The sequence below is a fragment of the Phascolarctos cinereus genome, unplaced genomic scaffold (assembly GCF_003287225.1).
Source record: "Phascolarctos cinereus isolate Bilbo 61053 unplaced genomic scaffold, phaCin_HiC Scaffold_4;HRSCAF=312, whole genome shotgun sequence".
NCBI classification, from domain to species: Eukaryota; Metazoa; Chordata; class Mammalia; order Diprotodontia; family Phascolarctidae; genus Phascolarctos; species Phascolarctos cinereus.
The window spans coordinates 160,903,589-160,928,278 of record NW_027555847.1 but is presented as its reverse complement, the minus strand read 5'-3'; the positions used below and the strand labels follow the sequence as shown (position 1 = coordinate 160,928,278).

General features: G+C 38.2%; 1 protein-coding gene across 2 annotated transcripts; it reads left to right on the top strand.

Annotated features, from left to right (window-relative positions):
- The first annotated feature begins 20 nt into the window (after positions 1–20).
- Positions 21–24,092, top strand: DCTN5 (dynactin subunit 5). 2 transcript variants are annotated; one of them, XM_020978620.2, is made up of 6 exons: positions 21–137; positions 2,647–2,715; positions 5,168–5,286; positions 16,400–16,511; positions 18,818–18,920; positions 22,560–24,092. In XM_020978620.2, the coding sequence occupies exons 1-6, from the start codon at positions 90–92 to the stop codon at positions 22,655–22,657; spliced, it is 549 nt and encodes a 182-aa protein (XP_020834279.2). In that variant the 5' UTR covers positions 21–89; the 3' UTR covers positions 22,658–24,092. The 2 variants fall into 2 exon arrangements, with proteins under 2 accessions (XP_020834279.2, XP_020834274.2); XM_020978615.2 differs by lacking the exon at positions 21–137 and adding an exon at positions 181–693.
- Positions 24,093–24,690: the final 598 nt, after the last annotated feature.

Here is a 24,690-nt window from a genome sequence, read left to right as displayed (position 1 = left end):
AGGGCGTTTCCCCTTCCAAACCGGAAGTGACGGTGAGACCGGAAACGGGAGGAAGGGAGACTTGAGCTTGGGAGACGGAGGTTGCAGAGATGGAGCTGAGCGAGCTACTCTACAATAAGTCCGAGTACATCGAGACGGTGCGCTGGGCGACGCCGGGCCGTGGGGAGCGGGGCGGGGGCTAGAAGGGCAGGTCGTCCTGGTAAATTCCCCGCTGATGGCTGGGCCGCCCCGCCCATCCCCGAGCAGCCCCAGCCCCTCCCCGGCGTCCTGCCTCTCCCAAACTTAGCCTCGTCTAGGCCACCTGTCACCCCTGGGGCGCAGGCCTCGGGTCTCCCCGCCAACCTTCCCCTTTGCTCTGTTCTCACTGCCCGCCCTCTTCCTTCTTCTCTTTGGAGGAGAAATCATCTCGGGCCCTCAGAACTGGAGGGAGTCTTAGCGATCTTTGTTGTACAGATAAGGAAACTGAGGCCCAAAGAGGGGACCTGATTTACCCCAGACCACACAGAAGAAGCACAGAGTTTGGATAAGAAGCCAGACCTCATGACTACGAATCCAGTGCTGTTCCATTACCATGAGATGCTTTCTGCATATCTTTATTTGTTCAGTTTAGGTGCCTCCTGGTTCCACATTTTGTATCGTCTTCTTAACGTTTTACGTGTGTTGCACACATCCAACTTGCACAGGCTTTGCATGGTAAGGTCTGCTACAGGAATTCCTTTTCCATGCCCACTACATGGCATTGGCCACACACCTCATTCAGATTTGCCTTTTCATCTTGCTTGTCCAGGGTCTGCATTAATGGTAGCGCTTAGGTGGAGAATAAGCTTCTTCCTCGAAGCTACCAAGCAGCTGAGTTCTGTATCCCCAATATTCTAGTCCCCACCCTATCTTTCCTCCCCAAACTTATTATGCTATCTAAACCGCTAAATGCAAGTGCCTAAAAGGGCCCGAATCTAGTTTTCTTCAGAAGTGTAGCTGAATTTTTCTTTAAGGAACTCCCCTGCAGAAACCCATTATTAGTATCTGTGTCCTACAAGTTCTAAACGGGAGTAGGAAGAGGTGTAGAGAGAGAAAGGAGCTGGGAAGGAAACTCTTTGCCCCCAATCTTGTTTTTGTTACTTGATATGAAAAGTTTTAGAAAATCTCAGAAGCACAATAATTCAGCTTTTCTCCATCTCATCATTGGGCTAGAAAAAGAGATGATACTTGAAAGCAACAGACCTGGTAGTGTGTCCCAAAAATAAAACATACAAGGACTTTAAAATATCAGTGCTGAGTAGACTACTTAATTTTTCCTCTTCCTTTTGGAAATGCCAGACTTGTCAAAAAGCTGCTTTTTAAATGAAATATTAATAATGCTTTGGAGTGGAGTCATGGTGGAATGCAGGGGTTCTAAACCTATTTTGTTTAATGGATACCTTCGGAAGGTGAGGCCTATAGAACCCTTTTCAGAATGTTTGTTACCCACCTTAATAACTGAAGGGAATGCTTAGTTTCAGTTAGCGGCTAATTTTCCCATTCAAGTTTATTGCCCCCATCCCCAAATCTATCCATGATCAGTTTGTGGACCCTACATTAAGAACCCTTTGTGTAGCAGAAGAAACACCAAACCTCAAATCAGAACATCAGTGTTAGTTCAAATGACAGCCTGCCTCTTGTGTGAACTTTGGCAAATCACTTCAGCTCCATGAGCTTGTTTTGAATTTGGACTAAATTTTCTTTAAGTTCTAAATTGTGTGATTCTTTGAAGCCAGAAGGTGTATGTGTGGGTCTCACAGATGGAAAACAAAGGAGACCTGAAAATTTCCTTCAAATTTTACTTAGTTGGTGGTCTCCAGTACTTCACTTAACCCTGTTTTTCTTTCCCTGGCTTCTACCCTACTGAAGCTTGTGTCCCAGGCTATGGAAGCTATCACCTTCAGCTTTAAGCTGAGAGAATCCCCTATCCTACTTAGAAAGGTGAAGTGAGTGAGGATGTTCCCAGGTGGGAGACCTTTAAGCAGTGTGTACCTTGATACCTGGGGCCATTCTTTATTTTTCTTTGTATCCCCAGTGCTTAGCATAGTGCCTAGCACATAGCAGGTGCTTAATAAAGGTTAGCTGACTCACTAAGAGTGTTGTGATCCGGGAGTCCTAAGTTGAAATTCTGAATGCTTTCTTCACAGAAACATGGTTTCCTGTGTTGATTAGGTTTTGTAGTACTATTAGCATAAAACCGGTACTGACATTTTAGGTTAAATGGACTTTTCCAGATTGCCTGAGAACCTAATCACCATTGGTTTCTGTGAGAAAATACATTTCAGTTTCTCCCTTTGATCGCCATTGCCTGTATTTATGCTTTGTGTCTTCGGCTGAAGTACCTGAGGACTAGTACTATGTCTTAAAACATTTCTTGGTCCTTTTCTTTAGGTAACACAGTGCCTTGCATACAAAATCAGCATTTGTTGATTGATTGATTTTGATTCCCACACAAACCCTTGCAAGTGTTTGGTTCCCACACCCACCCTCATCTACCCTTGTCCTGATCCTCAACCCTTTGTTTGCTGGTCCTTGATCAAGTTCTTCCTCTAATACAGCCCCTCTTTCGACCAGAGTTCTGTGCGCAGAACCCATTGATCTCACCTAGGCTCTGTTACTTTTCCTCAGGCATCTGGAAACAAAGTCAGCCGCCAGTCAGTTCTGTGTGGGAGTCAAAATATTGTCTTAAATGGAAAGGTAAGGAACAAGATACAACTGCATTCATTTACAGGGCAACTAAAGGTTATATTTTCAACAGATGCTCCCCTTTGGTTAAGATCGATGTATACTGGGTCTCCACATTTTTAATTCTTGTAGTTCCTTTGTTTCAGAATGCTGGTTTGATAGTTCTGGTTTCCTGTACTTTTATATTCTGGCATAGTTTTTGCCCAAATCCATTTCCAATCTTAATATTCCACTTATTACCTTCGTTCTAAAACTCACTGTGTCTTAATACCGTCCTGTGCGATTAACTGTCAGTGTTCCAGTTACTGTGTATGACTTTAGTCTGTTTGATCTATCTCTTACCAGGTTTTTATGTTTGCCCTCCTTTGAGGGTGTGGCCTGGTGCCAAATGAAGAACTTGCAATTTTTATTTAGTGCATTGGAACTTTTGGTACTTTAATTCAAAAAGAAAGAAAAATCTTTTTGTTCTTATTACAGGAAGGGATTGTAAAGTCACTGGCTGTACTTGTACTCTAAGATTTTTTTAAGCCATTGAAAGTGGGTACCCCATAAAGCTTCAAGGACATAGTTTTAGAAAACTATAAGAAATTATACTTTTTTTTGCAATCAAAAATAAAGATATGGAATTTCTTGCCCCTAGAGATCATACAAACCAAAAGTAATTTTTAAAAAAAGGTATATTTAGCCAAACAAGAGATAGAGAGGTTTATAGGAAGTAAAATGGATAAGTTTTTATTGAAATTAAGTTTTTATACAGACCAAACCAGTGCAGCTAAAATGAGAAGAAAAGCAAGAAATTGAAGGGGAAGGGAATCTTTGCAGCAAGTTTCTTCGATAAAGGCCTCATTTCTCAACTTTGTAGGGAATTGAACCAAATTTGTAAGAATGAGAGTGATTCAGTCTAGGGATATGAACAGTCAATTTTCAGAAGAAATCAAAGCTATCAGTAGTGATATGAAAAAATGCTCTAAATCACTAATAATTGGAGAAATTAAAAATTAAAACAACTCTGAAGTGCCACCTCACACCCATCAGATTGGCTAAGATGACAAAAAGGAAAATGATATTTGCAGAAGGGGATGTGGGAAAGTAGGTACGGTAGTGCGCAGTTTGTGGAGCTGTGAACTAATCCAACCATTCTGGAAAGCAATTTGGAACTATGCCCGCAAAGCTATTCAACTGTGCATACCCTCTAACCTACCCATACCATACCCAAAGAAATCAAAGGAAAAGGACTCATTATGTACAAAAATATTTATAGTAGCTCATTTTGTATTGGCAAAGAATTGGAAACTGAGGGGATAACACATCAATTGGAAAATGAGTGAACAAGTTATGGTATATGAATGTAATGGAATATTGTGCTCTAGGATAGGGCTTAAACTTTTCCCACTGGAGACCCCTTTTCTCGTTTCAGCAGTATTCATTGGCATTGCGTGTGTGATGGCATGTGCAGTGCAAAGTGCACTTGCTTTGTGTTCAGAACCAAGGCTGCAGTGAAGTTGCTCAATGCAACATGGGCAAGTGCTGCCAGAAACACCTTGGATTCATTACGAGTTTGATTTCTAATAAATTTTTGGTCATTGCATGTTCAGAAACCTTTTACACATTTTTTGAAACCCCATATAGGAAATAGTGAAAAGGATGATTTGAGAAAAACCAGGGAATATTTATATGAACTAATGCAAAGTGAAGTAAGCAGAACCAGGAGAACAGTTTATACATTAACAGCAGTATTGTAAAGATAATCAACTGTGAAAGATTTAGTAACACTGATCAATATAATGATCCACTATAACGCCTAAGTACTTATGATGAAAAGTGCTGTCTACCTCCAGATACAGAGCTGATGGGCTCAGAGTGCATACTGAGCATTTTTTTCCTCTTTTTTTTCTAGTTCCCCTCATCCCCCTGAACATGGCTGATGCAGAAAATTGTTTTGTCTGATTTCACATTTGTAATAGATTTTTTATTTCTTGCCTTCTCAGTGGGTAGGGGAAAGAGAAATTTGGAACTGAAAATAAAAACTGAATGAAAAAGAGATATATTTGTTCAGGGCAAGGGCTATGTTATATCTTCTTACAGGCCTCAGCATTTAAATTGTTCAATAAAGACTTGATGATTTTTTTTTGTAAATTCATGCAAAATTGCTTTATAATGGGCTATTAAAAGGAAAGTTAGGGTCGGTCTAGATACGTCCTTAACCTCTTGATGTAACACAGGCTGCTTTGTTGTTTAGAAGCATTTATTCATGAGAGGGAATTATTGTTCCCTCCCACAAGTAATCTCTTGATGTTACTGAGGGATAGATGGTCACTAGATAGACCATTGCTCTTACATTCTTTCTTAGCAATTTTCTCTTTGTATATTCTTTTCACCAGCATATACTCCATGGAGATAGCTCTAGAGGAAGCAGATATTCTGTGACCTGTTACCTAATGAAATACTTTTTCTTCTTTCATAGACAATCATAATGAATGACTGTATTATTCGAGGGGATCTGGCAAATGTAAGAATTGGGCGCCACTGTGTTGTGAAAAGCCGTAGTGTCATAAGGCCACCATTTAAGAAATTCAGCAAAGGGTAGGTATTTCATTACCTCCTCTCCTTTTTCATGATATTGGGATGAATCCAAGAGACTTAATTCTTGCCACCATTAATGTTTTCCTTCAACTGTCAGTTTTGGAATAGATGATGCCACTAATAGCTAAGCATTTAGATTTGATTTAAGAGAACAAGATGTAATAAGTAGGTCTTGCCGTGTTGTTTTAGGCTTCAGACAAACCTTCAATCACATCTATAGTACCTGGTATGCTTTCTGATTTTCTAAGTTCCAAAGTCAACATGCCATCCTGTCTTCAGATGAGCCATACACCATCTGTCCACTGCTCTTTTCCTAGCGTTGCCTAAAGGGACCTTAAAGCATTTTTCCAAAGAGAGGATGTTGACTTCTTTATTGTTTGGAAGCATTTATCTTCTGTATGAAATCAGCTGATCAATCAACAAGCTCTTTAAAGTGCCTGGCACTGTGCTAGGGATTGGGGGTACAATCCCCACCTTTTTTCTCACTTCAGTATAATACTTCTCCATCTCATTTCTTTGGAGTCAAGTGTGATTTCCAGTTAGGCAAGTATGTATTTTTACTTATTATTTATTAAGTATTCTGCTTGACAGGTAATTTAGCATAATGGATACATAGCTGGTCCTAAAACAAAGATGCTTGGCTTCAGATCCTACCTGACACATAGTGTCTGTGTGACACTGGGCAGGGTACTTTCTCCCCCAAGTCCCTACTTGACCATCTGTCAATTCTACTTGCCTTCCAAAGGAATGAGTTGGAGAGGTATTGTACTGAAGTGAGAAAGAAGTTGAGTGACTTAACCTGTTGGTGCTCTAAGCAACTCTTTATTATCATAAGTTTCAGAGAAAATACTGACCTGCATTGATAAAGGGTTTCCTTACCTAAGAGTTCCCTATAGCAGTAAAAGTACAGGTCTGCCTTAAAGTGAACTCTAAGGAAAAACCTTGGTCTTGATTGAGTAATTAGATATTAATACAAGAGAGAAACAAGTTTGGATTGTCCTTCATGCAATAGAGAATGATTAAAGGCTTCTGAGAAAAGGGTGGTAATATGAGAAAAGTAGTATAATAATAATGTTGTACATTTATATGGGAATCTAAATTGTTTAAAAGCATTTTATCTCTATGCCTTTATAAATAATACTATATGAAAATTAGGGATGATCCATTCATTTCATCTTATAAACATGTAAGAAATAAATAAGGAAATAAATATATGTCCTGGATATGAAAAATAAATAAATAAAGTGGGCCCTGAAAATAGACATAACTGGCCTAGTCCAAAACAGGATAATATCTGCCACCTCTCCCTACCAGTGACAAGGAAGAAAGAGAAACATATAGCACATATCTGTGGCCAGAACCTTATCCCCAGTGGTGCCCTAGTGGTAGCTAAGTAATGGCATTGATAGGGGCAGAAAGAAAGGGTGGGCAGCCTACATCTGTATCAGGAAGGCCCCAGATGGAATCATATTGCTGAGCCACCTGAATTTCACTTTCTGAGAACTAGAATTACAGTGTTCTGATGTTTATTTTTCCATTTACCTAGGGGTATTTTTTGAGTTGTTCTCTTATCACCCCTGTGTTTGTATGGCTTTTTCTATCAAAATTGTTTTGGGGCAGCCTTGCAAATAGTCACTGAAAGTTGTTTTGCCTATTACTTCCAGTTGCTCAGCAATTCAATAGAAGGAAGTAGTAAAAGAGACTTGTGTACTCCTTCGTACCTCTAGAGAAAGGGAAAATAAGCCTAAGGAGCCAGATACATCTGATCTAAACTCCTCCATTCCCCTCCTCCCAAGAAAATGGAGTATTAGGCTCCAAGTTCTAAGGCATTTCTGCCTAGTATTGGAAAATACAAGAGAGGTGCTCCATGAAATGGGTAGGATCTACAGCTGGGCTTGCTACAGACTCTTATCTATGGGACTAGTGCCCCTTCTTAGCCTAGGTATGGGTGCCCATTTTCATTACTGTTCTAAGATTTCAAATAGGATGTTGTCAGTAGCTCTTTTCATGACTTCAGTTTTGACCTTATACTTTGGAGATCTGTGTTAAATCTCCCAAGGATAAGGATATGTCACCTGTATCTCAAGACTTAGAATTTTGTTCAGTTGTTTTCAGTCATGTCTGACTCTTTGTGACCCCATTTGGGGTTTTCTTGGCAAAGATATTGGAGTGGTTTCCTTCGCCAGCTCAATGGACAGATGAGGAGACTGAGGCAAACAGTGTTAAGTGACTTGGTCAAAGTTACTCAATAAATGTCTGAGGCCAGATTTGAACTCAGAAAGAAGAGTCTTCCTGACTCCTGACCTGGCTATCTACTGAGCCACTTAGCTAGACTTAGAATAGTGTCTTGGAAAACAGTAGACTTCTTCCAGAAAGATTTCTTGGGGGTTCAGTTTCTTACTGCTTTTCCTGTAGGGCAAGTGATATTAAGAATTCCTACTCTTCCTTTAAAACTAGAATCTAGGTAAAATAACCCAACAGGTGACTAGAATAATTTGAAGAAGTCTGTCACTGTAGTATCAGTGAAAACAAAACTTTTTTTTTAAATTTATTTATTTATTTATTTGTTTGTTTTTGGTTAGGCAGTGGGATTAAGTGACTTACCCAGGGTCACACAGCTAGGAAGTGTCATGTGTCTGAGGCCAGATTTGAACTCAGATCCTCCTGAATCTCGGGCCGCTGCTCTATCCACTGCGCCACCTAGCTGCCCCTGAAAACAAAACTTTTAAAAAATGTTATGTTAAGTGTTATGTTATGTTAAATGTTATGTTAAGTGATTGCCAGCATAATAATAAAACTTAAAACCTTTACTGATCTGTGAAGAACAACTTTCTTTGCTATTCAAAATTGTATTTTAATGACTTCAAAATGTGTTTTCCTGTTCCCTAACCATTTAGGCTTTCATGGAACACTTCATCTTTCTAATAGCCAGATATTAATGTCAAAGATTGTTCAGCAGAACCAACAGAATCTATTGGGAAATGGTGTGCCACCCACCCACCTCCATACCTGTTGAATTTGTTCACCAAAGTTTAAGAAAGAAACTGTATATTCTCCGTCATTCCTAAACCCAGGAAGAATATTTTTGATAGTAGTAGCTGCCAGTTCTTCCTGGCAATGTTTTCTGAAAAACAATTTTTGACCTTTATTTCCCACAGCCCTGCCTAGTGCGAAAGCATGAAAATAAATTTCATAGAGTATGTCAAATCCAAAAAGTAGGATTAATACTATTATTTACCACCAGATGTCAGTGTAAGCATGAAAAAGACCTCTTTCTGAAGACTAATTGCAATATCTTTTCTAGTAGCTATAATTAATTTTTCCTACCTTTCTTCTTTTTCCAAATAAAAGTCATTTTTCAAGATGCTTTTACAAATACGTCACAATTATTGCAGTTTTGCTGCTTAATGACTATTGAGCGTCCACGGTAGTCTAAGTATTGCTTTCTGGATTACATCAGAGGCAGTTTAATCTATGGACAAGCATATTCAGCAGCCCTTCCTGAAAGATTCAGCTTTCTTAATAGGCTAGTTTGGAAAAATATCATTGGGCCTAAAGTTGCCTTGGACTAGGGGTGGGGAACCTGTGTCTTGGTGCCACGTATGGCCCTCTGGGTCCTCCAGTGAGGCCCTTTGCGGGAATCCAAACTTTAGAGGATTTGGTCAAAGGGCCACACTTGAGGGCATAGAGGGCCACATGTGGCCTGGAGGCCCCAGGTTCCCCACCCCTGCCTTGGACTCGGAAAATGCTCAATTCAGAAATTAGATATGCCAATTACTTCTTCTTCTCTCTCTTTTTTTTTTAGTGAGACAATTGGGGTTAAGTGACTTGCCCAGGGTCACACAGCTAGTGAGTGTTATGTGGCTGAGGTCGGATTTGAACTTGGATCCTCCTGACTCCAGGGCCAGTGATTTATATCCACTGCACAACCTAGCAGCCCCTATGCCAATTATTTCTTTTGGGAATAGCTATTAACTAAGTTAATGTTCTTGTCTTTTCTGGTTAATTCTTTCCATAGTCACTGCCTGTAATTACATAAAGGAAGCCTCAGGTAAGCTTCAGGCATCAAGGTGGCACAATGAACTTAGAGTCAGAAAGACCTGAATTCAAATGTAGCCTCAGACACTTAGCCATGTGACTCTTGGCAAGTCATTTAACCTATATCTTCCTCAGTTTCCTCATCTATAAAGCATGGTTAATAATAGGACCTACTTCCCAGGATTGTTGTGAGGATAAAATGACATAATATTTGTCAAATGTTTTGCAAATTAAAAAGCAGTTTGTAAATGTTGTTAGACAAAAACCTGAATGTTGGAACATAAGTTTAAGAACAACAGTACAAGTTACTAGAAGCCAGGAACAGATAGAAAAGCATCTTAGAACATTGATATTTTTATTGCTAGAGTTAGTGGCTGTTGATTTTTAATAAGTTAAGCATTAGGTCATTTTATTGAGATTTTTATTGACTTCAGAGCAAATAGTAGGAGTAAGTGGTTTTTGTTGCTCTTAGATGTAGACACTAGAAGCTATTGAATTGTTAGTGGAATGGAAATCGTTCTATCTTTAAAGCTTCTTTAACAATTAAAAAAACATGAAAAATAAGAGAAATTAGCAATATGTTCTTTTTCAAGGGTCCTGAGCTATTTTAGGTACCATGATTAATTTCTTCTCCATTCAGTTCAGTTAGTACTAGAATTAGTACTGGTCTTTGAGTGTTTGTATTGGGTGTCTAATCAGCATTCTCATCAAACAGTGTTTATTAAATATCTACTTGTTTGTTAAAGCCGTTGTGCCAAGCTCTTCTCATTTCCTCCATCTTTTCTTTATGAATCCCTTTCTCTTCCTTTTGGTGCCACCCATCCTTTGAGATGCCCAGTTCTTTCATGCTGTTCTGATGACCCATCAAAAAGGAAGAAGAACAACAAAATGATAAAGTAATTCACATGAGTGTTACTGACTGAACTGTGTTACCTCTGGAGAATATTGGAGCTGCCTAGAAAAGGACTTAGAATCAAAAGAATAAAATTAATGGTGGAATTTCAGTTACTGTGAGATTTGAATTGTGAGAAGAAAGAGATTTTTCTTTAACAAAAGGTCTTCCTAATGTTCACGAGTTAAACCAACTAGGCCAATACTTATGTGATCCCCAGATCTGCCCTTCCTTTCAACTTCCCTGTTTATGTTGTCTTACCATCTTCCTAGTCACCCGAGGTCAATACCTAGAAGTTATTGTCTTTGACATTTTGTTCAGTCTGCACTTCACTCTGTCAAGTTCTGATAATTCTGCTTCCAAATGTGTTCCTTCCTGTCAGTCTCTACTTTTTTCACTCCATTCTAAGCCCTCATTAACTCCCTTCTCCAATTTCTTCTTCCTCTAGGCCATCTTACATATTACTACTAGAGAAATCTTAAATCATTCTAAGTATATCTCTGATCTTATCGACCCTTATGCACAAATCCCTGATGACTCCCTCTTATCAAATACAGCTTAAATTCTTTAACCTGGCATTTAAGACTCTCAACCTTCCCAGCCTCATTTACTGCTGCTTTTTTTCATACATCTTGTGCTCCAGCCAGGCTAGACTATCTGCTGTTCTTCAGACATCCTCCCTTTCCTACCTCCTAGCCTTAATTCAGACAATTCCATTCACCTAGAAAGTACTCCCTTTCTCTCCCCCCCACCCCCCACTTCCCATCCTACTTGTACTTCAAATGCCACTTCCCCATGAAGCCTTTCCTCATTCCTCCATTGGAAGAAAACCCTCCTCTAACTCCTATAGCATTTGGGTTTTATACTTCTCTATAGCACTTATCACATTCTACCTTGTATCAGTTATTTATGTACATTTTATCTCTACTGCCAATCTTTTAGATCTTTGAAGGCAGAGATTTTTTAACTCTTTCTGTCCTAGCATAGTGTCTTACATGTAGTCAGTATTCGATAACAACTTAATGAACAAATGAAGCAAATAGTGCTGACCTCTAGTATACAGAATATCACATCTTCTTGGAGCTCAGCCACCACAAACTCCAAAATTATTCATCCTCTGCTTCCATGTTTATTCACTATGGGTTATCTGGAAACTACTTAGTTTCCTTCTTTCACCAACTTCAAAGCCTCCATCTTTACTACTGCCATTCTAGTTCTGGCCATCATAGCATGATCTAACAGAGCCCTCTGTTATCAACACTTGGGAAGCTTCCTTTCCCTCCATACCATTTCCATTCACTGAATCTCACTCAACTTTGGTCCCTTGGAAGGGACCTTAGAGGTCATCTAATCCTACCATTACCTAAAGTGGAATCCCCTTTACTGACAAGTGAGTGCTTATCAGGATTTTTCCCTTCATATCAAGCTGTCATCAACTTGTAATTTCAATCCATTCTTCTCCTATATACCAGGAAGAACTGAAGGAGAAAAAGAATAAAGTATAATTTTCAGAGTATATATTCCTGACTGTCTGCTTTCTCCTCCATTCCAGTCTCTCTACTACAACCACCATAACCACCCCCTGCACTTTACATATCAACTTTTCTCTTCTGCATCACTTATCTTCATTAGACAGTAGTGAGGAAAACAATACCTTTGTACTTCAGTTTCTTGCCTAAGAAACTTGGCAATGCTTTCTAGATTCCTTCAGTCATTATCATTTATATCCACATTAATCACTAGAAGGGTAAATAGTCATATGTTTTAACAAGTTTTAGGAGGTTCTTTGTTATGTCTGGTTACATTCTTCAAGAAGACACAGACTTCTTATGATTATCTCATAAACAAATAGCTGCCACGATACAGCTGAATTGGGAGTCACTACTGCTCTTCTCTTCTTCTGATGCTTATGGGCTCCTCCCTCACCAGACAGCACCTTTGAGTCTACTTTATCATTCCCTGGAGCACATTCTTTCTCTGAACATCCCGTTCTTTCTTCTTCTGGACAAGTTCCAAATTGGTTTTTAATTCCAAGTGTACAGTGGTCCCTTTTTTCTTCTTCCTTTTCAGTGTTATCCTCTCTTTTAACCTCCTGAAATGAGCCAGTTTTCTCCTTTAGACCCCTTTCCCCCCATGAAGCCTTGCTTCTGTTTTGTTTTGTTTTGGCTACATTATCATCCTTTTTAGCCTAGAACATAAGAACGTTCCTCAGGACCCTTTACCATCCCTTGCAGGAGGGAAATTAACCTACACTTGGAACATAGGTAACAGTCACTTGGCTATGGTGAAAATACAAACCTTGCATATTTAATGTAAGTCACAGCCAAATTATTGGTGCCCTTCATCTTGGTAGAGATACTCAGTCTTGTTTTTCAGATTCCTTGTGAATGCTTACTCCTAGCCTCCTAAGCACTTCTTTAAGACTTTTACAGCTTTTCATCACCTTTGAACAGCATTGTTATTCACATTTACATTTCCTTTCCTTTCTCTCAACCAGTTACCTGGCAGTCATACCCAACTTCCTTTCTCTTTTCTCCCTAATCTTTTATTTGTCGAACCAGTTTGTCTTACTTATCACTTTATTTTACTTACCTTATTGTACCAACTACCTTGTCCTACCCCTTCTCTTTGAGTCCTTTTCTAGTTCTTTCTCAATTCTTGATCTTGATCAGTGTTTTCAAATTAATCACCTGTTTTCCTGATCCATTCTAGAATTTTTGCCAAAAATGGACATCAGACTCAATGGTTGAAGGCTCACAGAATCTACTTTCTTTTTCTTTTCAAAAAGTGTGAAAATACTTGCTTATCACCAGTCCTATAATACTTCTCCTAAATCCTCAAAGGCCATAAATAGTTTAGCTGTTGTATCTTGTACGTTTTCATTGCCTTGGGATGTTTGAGGTGGCAGAGTGATATGTAAGTGAAAATGTCCTTCAGGCAATTAGAAATTTGGAACTAAATCCTGGAAATAAAATCATATGCCACAGTTTCTTCAGCTGTTCCCCAGTTGATAGACATCTGCTTTGTTTCTGTTGGTCTGCTACAACAGAAAGTGCTGTTACAAATGTTTTTGTACACTTGGATCCTTTCTCCTATGTGTTTGACCTCTTTGATGGGTATGCTAACTACTTGGTATCATTGAATCAAAGAGTACATATAGGTAAGTGACATTTTGTGTATAGTTCCGATTTGTTTCCCAGAATGACTGTATCACTTTATAGCTCTACCAACAGAGCATTTGTGTGTCTGACTTTTGTGTGTCAGTCCTTCCAACAACTGCCATTTTTTCGGCATCTTTGCCAATCGTATGGGTGTGAAGTGAAACCTCAAAATTGTTTTCATTTGCATTTCTCTATCATTAGTGATTTGGAATATTTTGGGGGTATGATTGGTGTTAGCTTAAATTTCTTCATTTGAATGCAGCCAATTCATATCATTTGACCATTTAACTTTTGGGGGAATGGCTCTTGTTCTTATGTATTTGTATCAGTTCTCTACATGTCTTGGATATCAGACATATGTCAGAGAAATTACAATTGTTTTTTCCCAGTTAACTATTTCTAGGAGGGAGTTTCTATGCCAGGGATTCCTCACACCAATGAAATGACATGGCTAGACCCCTAAAAATATTAACTGACTGCCAAATAGAAGGTAAGAGTACAGGACAGATCTTCTTATGATTCTCTGAGGTAATTATTTTAAAAAGAAGATCTCTGAAGAAAAACTGTTGAGTGGGAGAAAAATCTTTGCATCAAAATATATATGTGGGGGAGCTAGGTGGCACAGTGGATAGAGCAGTGGCCTTGGAGTCAGGAGGTCTGAGTTCAAATCCGGTCTCAGACCAGACACTTGACATTTACTAGCTGTGTGACCCTGGGCAAGTCACTTAACCCCAACTGCCTTGCAAAAAAAAAAGAAAATGAAAAGAAAACATTGCAACTTTTGGGGGCAGCTAGGTGGCACTAGCTGTGTGACCCTGGGCAAGTCATTTAACCCCAATTGCCTCACCAAAAATGTGTGTGTTTGTGGCAGCTGGGTTTAAATGACTTGCCAGAGTCACACAGCTAGTGTTATGTGTCAGAGGCCAGATTTGAACTCAGGTCCTTCTGAGTCCAAGATGGTGCTCTATCCACTGTGCCACCTAGCTGCCCTTTTTCTTCTTTTTTTTTTCTTTTCTTTTCTTTTTTTTTTTGTGAGGCAATTGGGGTTAAGTGACTTGCCCAGAATCACACAGCTAGTAAGTGTTAGCATCAAAATATTTCTGATAAAAGTGCAGTGTCCACAATGTAATAACACAAATGTATAAGACCAAGAGCCATTCTTCAATAACTAAGTGGTCAGAGAATATGAACAGCTTTCAAAAAATGAATTGCAAGCTATCAGAAATCATGAAAAATTGCTCTAACATTTTAACAAGCGAAATACAAATTAAAACAACTCTGAGGTTTTGCCCTCATACCAGTCCAGTTGGCAGATAGGATTAAAAGCAGAAATAATAAGTGTTGCAGGGGCCATGGGAAGACATGTACAATAATACATTGCTGGTCTCTTTAGGAAAACAATTTGTAATTATGTGAGAAAAGTCACTACTCTGTTTATACTTTTTTTTTAAAGGCAGTTGGGGTTAAGTGACTTACCCAGGGTCGCACAGCTAGTAAGTGTCAAGTGTTTGGTCCGAAACTGGATTTGAACTCAGGTGCTCCTGACTTCAGGGCTGGTGCTCTATTCACTGCGCCACCTAGCTGCCCCCACTGTTTATACGTCTCAACCCAGCATTTAATAGATGCTTGTTGAAATGTTTATTGATCTCATTACTGGGCATACATCACAAAAAGGTCAAAGGCACAAAGGCCCCATATGGTACCCACAGTCATAGCAGTACTTTTTAGTGTAACTCAAAACTAGAAATAACATGAGTACTCTTTGATTTTAGGTGATTGAATAAATGGATGTATATTACATACCACACATACACATATACTATAAGAAACAAGCAACATGAAGTATTTAGAAAGCATGGGAAGACCTTTATAGACTGATGCAGAATGAAGTTAGCAGAACCAGGAGAATAGCACATAAAGGCTACAATGATATACACAAAAAGGCACCTGAACTCTACATAAATGTGTTGCCCATTATTACCCTCAGAGGACAAATGAGGAACTCTTTCCCTCGACATACAAGCAAAGTACAGGACAAGGGAAGTGGAATGTTGGATATTCTGTCAGACACAGCTGATATGCTATTTGGTTTTACTTTTTTTTTTCATAACAAGGAAGGATTCAGTAGACATGGGAGCTGTGTATCATGAAATGATTGATATAAAAAAAGAGACATGAATAAAACTTTTTTTAAATGGAAAGATTTGCTATCTCCCAGGACCCTATTACTTTTATGTTATTTCTCCAGTGCTTATTTTGTAGCTTGCCATCAACTTTTCTTCCTTCTACTCTACCCAAAGAGTTTGCCTGTCAGTTCCAAACACTTCTCTTTTGTCTAAAACTGACAACGTTTGTTGCTTTTGAGAAAACTAATGTTTTGTTAAATCTGTTTTATCACTACAAAGATCTCAAAATAAAAGGAGTCATTCTCTGGGCTTAGCTGTGTTAACTTTAAGATTCTGTTCACAGAATTCTTTCCTTGTCAAAAATAGATCGTTCATTATTTATCGTTCATTCTCCAAGAGGATCATGACATCAGGAAGGTGATGTCTTGACTTGCAAGTGAATTGGATTTAAGTGAGGGAGGGCGGTGCAGAATCACCAGCCTCACTCTCTCCTCCAGAGCCATCTGGGTCTGGTGGCAAGATATAGATTAGGATAACTGGAGATGGCCTGGGTGCTGTGGGAGACCTTGGTCTTTTTAAGCTAAGGTCTTTCCCAGGTCTCAGTTTGACTGAGGCAATGCCCATTGAGTGATTAACACTAGGTAAGAAATGAGGCAAAGAATGGCCTCTTTTACCTAATCAGAAAAATAAAATTTAAAAAATCATCCTGGGAGGGGAAGACCCTCAGGGTTTCTGGCCAAAACAGAAACAATTGCTATTTACACTCACTCTGAGCCAGTAAAAATAACCTTTAGTTAAAGTGGTGAAGTGGAATAAATGATCTGTGGTTATGTAAACTTAGATTCAAAGTACAATAAATTAAACTTTTTATTCTCATCTTCCTTTTCCTTCTCCAGAGTGGCATTCTTTCCTCTTCACATTGGTGACCACGTCTTTATTGAAGAGGACTGTGTGGTCAATGCAGCCCAAATCGGTTCCTATGTCCACATAGGCAAGAACTGTGTAATTGTAAGTGTTGTAGCATCAGCTTGTCTAAGCAGTCTTCCTTCTCTAACCTCAGCCTCCAACTTCCCAATCTCCCTTTTTCTTTTGTCCATCCTTTCTTTCTTTCTTTCTTTTAAAGCTCTGTGGCTCCACTTACTTCACATTCAGGCTAGTTTTGGTACAGGGGATATAGCTGTAGGATCTATAGGAGCATAAGTTCTCACTTGAATTAAATCATCCCAAGGCTTTACAGATCAGGAGCTCCATTCAGATTGGGATTTGCAATCTTCCTAGAAGCAGATTAGAACTCTCTTAACATGTAGTGAGAAGGTTCTCCAAATTCTGCACTTGTCCTTTACTCTAAACCTAGGGTCTGTGAGTGCTGAAGGGGTCCATGAATACATTTCAATGAGCCATTAACTTGGATGAGGAAAAAAATGACATCTTTATTTTTGCTGACCTCTAACTGAAATTTAGCATTTCCTTCCATTATTTAAAAATATCATTTTGAGAAGGGATGTCTGGGTTTCACCAGACTGCCAAAGAAGTTTGTGACAGAAAGAAGTTAAAGAACCCTTGCTCTGGAGTGATGAAAACTAAACACCTTGTAAGTGCTCCCTCCAGGGCCACTCATGTAAATTCAAAAGCACAGTTCAGTCTGTTGGATTTATTTGTATGGGCTTTTTGTGCCACCATTTGAATTAATAAATCCATGAGGCATTAATTGCTAATCATTGCTAGTCATCACTTGCTAAGTATTTCAAAATTCTCAGATGACCTCAGCAATAAGATTTTTCTGATTTCCTGTATTTACTTTAAATATTTTATCTGTTCCAGTTAGTTCTTTATTCTTTTTTCTATAGGATTCCTTGCATTAAGACAGTGTTAGTTATGTGGAATTCCTTTGGATACTTATTATCTCTAAGCTATGTTCAGCTTGGTTATGTTGAGAGAGAAATAGGCTGTCACCATATTGGAAATCCAGAGGAGAGACCTCTCAAGTGGAGAAAAACAGTCATTTGAACAGTTCAGTTCTTTCAAATCAATAATTATCAAGTACCTACTGTCTACCATGCTGTGTGCTGAGAATACAGAGGTAAAGTAAATCATAGTTTCTGCCCTTAAGAACCTAGAGGTAATTCAGTTTGGTCAAGGTCAGTGCTCATTAAATTGGAGGTCAGTGGATATGTCTGACTAATTATAGAATTAAAGCCTTGGTGGTATAAGTGTTTTAGAAAATTCATCTGGCAACTTGCCTTTTTCATGATACATATAGGATTCTTCCATGTAAAGGAAATAAAAACAGCAGATCCAACTTGGAACTGAGTATTTAGAATGTTCTTTGGGTAGAATATTAGGTCCAAGTACCTCAGCATTGTGCTGAGTGAGTTAATGTTCACACATTTTCAGCTGGGGACATTGTGTTTTACCAAGAAGTGTAACCACAGCAGAGGTGAAATGATAGCAGTGTGGGAAAGTAACTAATGAAATGTAGGACTTGTATTTCTTCTGTAAATATAATATGTTACAGCTTCAAATAGGAAATAGGAACCTCTTTCTTCCATAATCGTGAAACAAATAAGTCTCGTAAACCTCCTCTGCCCCACCAAATTATACAAGTGAGGACATGACTAACAAAGTAATCACAGATAAAACAGCATAAGTGAAAGATGCTGTGGTTTGTCAAGAAAGTAGTTAATCTTTTTAAAAACTACTTTCAGACTTATTGCTACCCACGTCCAGAGAAAGAACTGATGGCTTCTGAATAGACGCTGAAGCATATTATTTTTCACTTTATTTCCTTCTTTCCTTTTCTTTTTTGAATTTTCTTCCATAAAATGATTAATATGGAAATGTATTTTACATGATTGCACATGTATAACCTGTATCATATTACTTACCATCTCAGAAAGGGGAGCAGGGAGGGAGAGAAGTATAGAATTTGCAACTCAAAACTTTTAAAAACATGAATGTTAAAAATTGTTCTTATGTGTAATTTGGGGGAAAATAAAATGTTGTTTTAAAAATATAAATAAAAATAAAAACTACCCTCAAGTCTGAGAACCTTCTGCTATTTGCATACCTATAGTAGACTCTTATATAAATAAATCATAAAATCATCATTTACTGGCATGTAGTAAGCATGGAATTAAAAGTTACTGAGTTGGGGACTTGAGCTTAGGCAGCTTGTGACTTTTCTTGGGAATTACTCCTTATAATTAATGGGAAAGAAATAGAGAATAATAACCACCCAAGAAGCAGATGAGAAAACATTCCCCACCTCCTTCATTTCCTGATCTATATTCTGTTAACAAGATTTTTGCTTTTAGGGCCGACGCTGTGTGTTGAAAGACTGTTGCAAAATTCTAGACAATACAGTATTACCTCCTGAAACTGTAGTCCCACCATTCACCGTCTTCTCAGGCTGTCCAGGTAACTTTGGGTTTTAATTGTATTTGGCTTAATCTTTTTCATATTACTTTGAACCCCTTGACTCCAGTTCTTGAATATTAGCAGGCCAGGAAAACAAACACTCCTAGGTCTTTCACTCAAGATAAGCACCCATGTAGAGAGAAGCATTATGCAATCATTGATATTTTTTTTTAAAGGTCTGGAAAGGAGCTTCCAGATCATCTTAGAATCACAGAATTTGTAGATGTGAAAGAGTTCTTAGAGGTCAACTAGTCCATGCCCTGAATTTATGAATTAGGAAACTGTGACTTGCCTAAGTTCACACAACACTTTGGTGGCAAAGTGGAACTAGAACTCAGCTAGCCTGACTCCCATCCCTTTATTCAGTCCTGCCCTACTTTGAGCTTACTGCAGCCGACATCTGGAGTGGTAGTACATTGACATGGTGTATTTGGTAGGGCAGGCACATTCTGTACCTGCTGACACCAGGAATGAGAATTTCTGACACAGAGCATGAACTAAAATGAGATAGAGATGACCCAGAAAGAATGTAGCCCTTTATACAGATTTTCATCGGGACTATTTTGTTAAGAAATCACATCTTCTCTTCCCTTACTTAGCTGCAGTGAGCTGACTCTTCAACCAGATGTTTTAGGGAAACATATTCTTGTTTTACCAGAGTGAATGTGCATAACTCAGATGACCTCCAAGTGATTTCCAGAAGAGGAGGTGTAGGGGAGCGGCTAGACGTTTAAAATGATGAGTTGCTATTTGAATCTATTTCTGTACACCTCTACTTGTTGTTTGGATGTGTGCAGCATATTCAAGCATAAAATACATTTGTCTTAAAAAAATTCATCAATAAAAACATTTTTTAATGTCACCATATTTTCCCTAGTATCCCTTTCCCTCCACTTCTAGAAATCCTTTGCGTATAGCAAATAGTATTTTTTCAAGACAAGAAAAAATAGAAAAAATCAGCATAACTGATCAAAAAACATTGAATATATATATACAATACGTAAAACTTGAGTCTTCCACATCTACAAAGGATGAGGTGGGAGTGTCTTTTCATATCTCTTGTTTCAAGACATGCTTTTTCTCTATATTTTTCCAGTGTTCACTTTCGAATTTTTTTTTGTGGTTCTTTTAATTTACATTGTGTGTCTTGTTTTCTTAAATCTCCTTCCTTCACTCTGCATGAATTCATTTAAATTTTTCCATGCTTTTCTGTATTCATTACATTTATCGTTTTGTATAGCACAGTAATATTCCATTAAATTAATGTATCACAATTTGTTTAGCCATTCCCAATTGATGGTCATTTACTTTGTTTCTAATTCTTTGCTATCACAAAAAGTACTGCTATAAATATATTGGTATATATGGGGACTCTCTTTTTATCAGTGGACTCTTTGGGGATTAAGCCTAGTAATAGAATCCTTGGATCAAAATATATGGACTTTTTATTCTATTTTGTCTTGTTTTTGGCAAAGCAGTCAGGATTAAATGACTTGCCCAGGGTCACACAGCTAGTAAGTATCAAGTGTCTGAGGCTGGATTTGAACTCAGGTACTCCTGACTCCAGGGCCAGTGCTGTATCCACTGCATCATCTAGCTGCCTCCTCCCTTTTTTTTTTTGTAAATTTTTTTTATTTTAAACTTAAATACAAAATAAGAAGGGGGGGAGAAACAAACTGAAATACTAAAACTAAAATATTACAAAATAAGGAAAGAAAAAAACATTGCCATGTGCACAGCAGAACATGAGAGTTCAAAATATACAGCAATAAATTTCCATTTCAAGAAAGCCTGTATAATAAATACTATGCATTGTGTTGACAGCTGTCCATCTTTTCTTTTGCTTCCTTGTAAGTTTTCTTTTGTTCTCTGATAGACACTGTTTATTATGTTCTTCCCCCCCACCTTATCTCCCCCCGCCCAAGGCTACAATTAATCGTGATATATTTATATAGAGATATATATATACATACACATATACACCTGCATATACACATACATATATAGACATATACACACAACGATACATATACACATACTCGTACATACATACGCATGCTTGGATAATCGATAATCCTAGTCATATGTAGACATATACATTCATATGCATCTGTGTAAAACCATACTATACTTACTTATCCTCTGTGTCTCTCAGGGTGAATAACCTCTTCCTTCATAAGTCCAAGTCTTTCCATATTTTTCCAAGTCCACCAACTCGTCATTTCCTACACCATAGCAATATTCCCACCTTTTGCTATCTAGTTATTTTAAATAGTCCAAAACAATGTTGATAAATATGGCTGAAACATAGTATAGTTTTCCTATTTTTCTCTTTTGATTAAACCTATTTTAGCCTTAACTTTGTCCAAGATCATGATTATCACACCTGCTCCTCTTTCCCTAACAAATTCCACTCCTGATCTTTATTTTATATTTGTGCTATAACAAATTCCACTCCTGATCTTTATTTTATATTTGTGCTATCTCTTATTTCCTGTTCCTTCTGACTGCTCTACTTTACTTCTACCCTGTACCTTGCCCTCCTATTACTTAACCTACCCCCCCAAGATCCCTCCCTTATCCTCCCATTCCCATTAATCTAAACACCCTTCTTGTACCCCTTTAACCTATTCCCTCCTCCTCCCCCTCTAGAGTTTCCTCCCTTACCCTCTCCCCCCTTCCTATCCCCTTAGCATTTTATTTCTTTCTGAATTTAGAAGACTTTTATACTGGGCTAGATATATATGTATTGTTCCCTCTTGAACCCATTCCTGATGAAAGTAGGTTTCCAGAACTATCAGCCCTCATCCCTTATCTAATTCCTCTCTGTTGGTTTTTCCTCTTGCACCTCATTTGTATAAGATAATTACTCTTTAGTTCCTAAGTGAGTTTTACTTTTTAAAATCATGTCATACTCAGATCTATCATTTTAGTTACTTTATTTACATAATTCCAAATTGCTTTCCAAAATGGTTGTACTGAGTGATAGCTCCAACAACAATGGATTAGTGTACCTGTTTTCCAACATTGACTATTCCCATCTTTTGTCATCTTGCCAATTTTGCAGGGTGTGAGGTGAAACCTCAGAGTTTTGATTTGTATTTATCATCATTAGTGATTTGGAGCATTCTTTCACATGGTTGTTAATAGTTTGCAGTTCTTTTGAAAACTGTTCACATCCTTTGATCACTTATTTCATGTACATTCCTAATAATTTTGTCTCTATAGTTGATTAGCAAGTTTTTGTTAAAAAATTGTGGTCTGGCATGCCTATTTCTATCTTACTTGGGATAGCGTTATACCAAAACCCTAGGACTGAGCATGCTATGCTCACTCTTGGAAAAATTCCGTGAGTCATAAATTCGCTTTAAAATCTCTTAGGTGATTTAATACAATTGCCACACTTCATATTAAAATGCTTAAATGTATTCCTACACTTTGGGAAGTGTCTTAATTTATCAAAGCCTAAGTGGCATATAAAAAATATGAACAATGAATTAAAACTACAGGTCTTCTTTTCCTTTGTAGATGGAAAGTCAAACATTTAGATCCTGATAATGAAATAAAATTGCCTAAAATAATCATTAAAAATCATAAGCTCTGAGCCCTTCCTTTACCTTCTCTGTTCTCTTTCCTTAGGACTCTTCTCTGGGGAACTCCCAGAGTGCACCCAGGAGCTGATGATCGATGTTACCAAGAGCTACTACCAGAAGTTCTTGCCACTGACTCAGGTCTAGTACCCATGTCCCATGTCTCCAATGACTAGAGCTCTAGGAAGGACTTTGGAACCAGGGAGCTTTAGGGGTCCCCAAGACCAGGATCTTGTGCAGTCTGTTCCTCTCACTTTTGGCTTTTTTTAAAATTATTTTCTCCAGATGGTAAAAGCAAAACCACTGGAGGAATTGTCCAAAGTGTTATATTTAATTGAGATCTATTTATAGTCATGTTATTCCAAGTTGTTTTTGAACTACAGAATTATTTGTGTTTGATTCCCTAACTCCTCCATCCCATGGATGAATGGGTCCTGCTGTATGACACCAGTAAAAAATTCCCTTTGAAAGACTTTCCAAGGAAAAAGTTACTTTGCTGTTAAAGGGGAAAAGCTGTTACATTGTATACAACCACAAAGGCAGCCTATCACCTACATGGACACATGTACAATGGATGGCTTTCTTATTACTAAATAAATGCAGTTAGCTGCTGCATTTGCTCATAAATCCTGAAAAATCTGTAAGTGTTTATGAATTTTCAAAATTCAGACATTTAATTGTTTGTGATCATTGTGAAGCTAAAATTGGGAAACAATGACTCCTTTTCTCCCAAACTATACAGAGTTATATTCAGAATTTGTGGCAAATTCATGGATAGTTAAATGGTGATTAGAGACTCCCTGACTGCCCTATTTAAGGCCCTTTCACTTGATGTGAGGTAGGATAAAAGCTTAGGCCTTAAAGCTGTTTTCTAGTCATGGTGTGGGTGGCTTCAACATCCTGGATTCTGAATCCTTAACACACCTAACCCTGAATCCTGTGCCCTACCCAAAGCTCTATTGAGTGGAGATGAACTAGGCCAATGGTAATTCTTTGTTCCACAAAATAGCCCTATTGTATTTGGGCAGGAGCCCAAGTCCTGTTTCATTAATGTTTAACATTTGTAAATTATGTTATTCGACTTGGGAGGGGTAACATGCAATTGATACTCCGTACCCTGGATGGTCTAGAGAGCTGGGCTAACACCCTTATTTGATCCAAACTGTAAAATGCAGACAAGTGTTTGCATTTGGGCTTTCTCCCTGACAGTTGCACCAGCCAAGTTAGATATAACCACTTGCAAAAGACTAGATGTCATTATTGATGGAATTTGTTCATAGTGCCTCCTATCATTCACACCCCCTCAGTTCTGCCCTGATCTCTGGGTCTAGCGGAATGTCACTGGAACCGACACTAGGGAAGATGGTTTTAAAAAAAAAAACCCAATGCTAAGTTGGCACGTCCCCTGGGAGTTTTGAAATTAGTAGCAGAAAGGGCCTATGTAACATATCACCTAGGGCTCAGATACTTATTAAGTAGTTGTGAATTATACACTGTATTATGTACTAATAACCATTCAATGTAAAACTTCTAGCTGGTTTGTTTGTACTTTTATACTTAAATTAAAAACCTTTTAAATGGGTCAGGCATTTTGAAGGTGTTGACTCTCCAGATATAGCTTTGTAGATGCTTGAAAAAACATCTTTCTCCTAATTAAGCACTCCTACTTAGGTAATCTTACTCCTAATTAGTAATTAGGCCAGTAATTCATGATTCTTCATGTTTTTGGTCTTTTCTGAGGAACAGTAAGGGATTTCCATTTAGGAAGATTGAAACCTGTAACTGCTACCACTTCCTCAAACTGCCACTCAGTGAAATAAAATCATAGAAACATAAAATCTTAAGAGTTTGGAGGGGACTTTAATGTTCATTTAGTCAAGCCTCCTAACATGGTATCCAGTATTGCTTCCTGCAGCAAATTAGTGACTCAGCCTTTGCTTGAATACTTCCAATGACAGGAAGCTCACTGTTTTATTAGGTAGCCTGTTTCATTTTTTAGCTCTGATTTGTGGACAGCTCAAAATAGGTCTGTTTCCTTTTCAGATGACAATCCTTCAAATATTCCCCTATATATTATAGCACTCTAAGTAATGTTCTATCTTGGCCACTCTTTAGTTCCTGCTCTGTTTGAAGGTAGTTATCTTCCTCTCTAAGATTTCTCAAGACTGAACGGCCCTAGT

Bases quoted from the DNA above. Each gene is read 5' to 3' on its own strand.
- DCTN5 (XM_020978615.2), top strand. From the start codon at position 541: ATGACTACGAATCCAGTGCTGTTCCATTACCATGAGATGCTTTCTGCA. The intron at 694-2,646 runs GTAAGGTCTGCT...ACTTTTCCTCAG, and splicing joins ACTTGCACAGGCTTTGCATG to GCATCTGGAAACAAAGTCAG. The intron at 18,921-22,559 runs GTAACTTTGGGT...CTCTTTCCTTAG, and splicing joins CGTCTTCTCAGGCTGTCCAG to GACTCTTCTCTGGGGAACTC.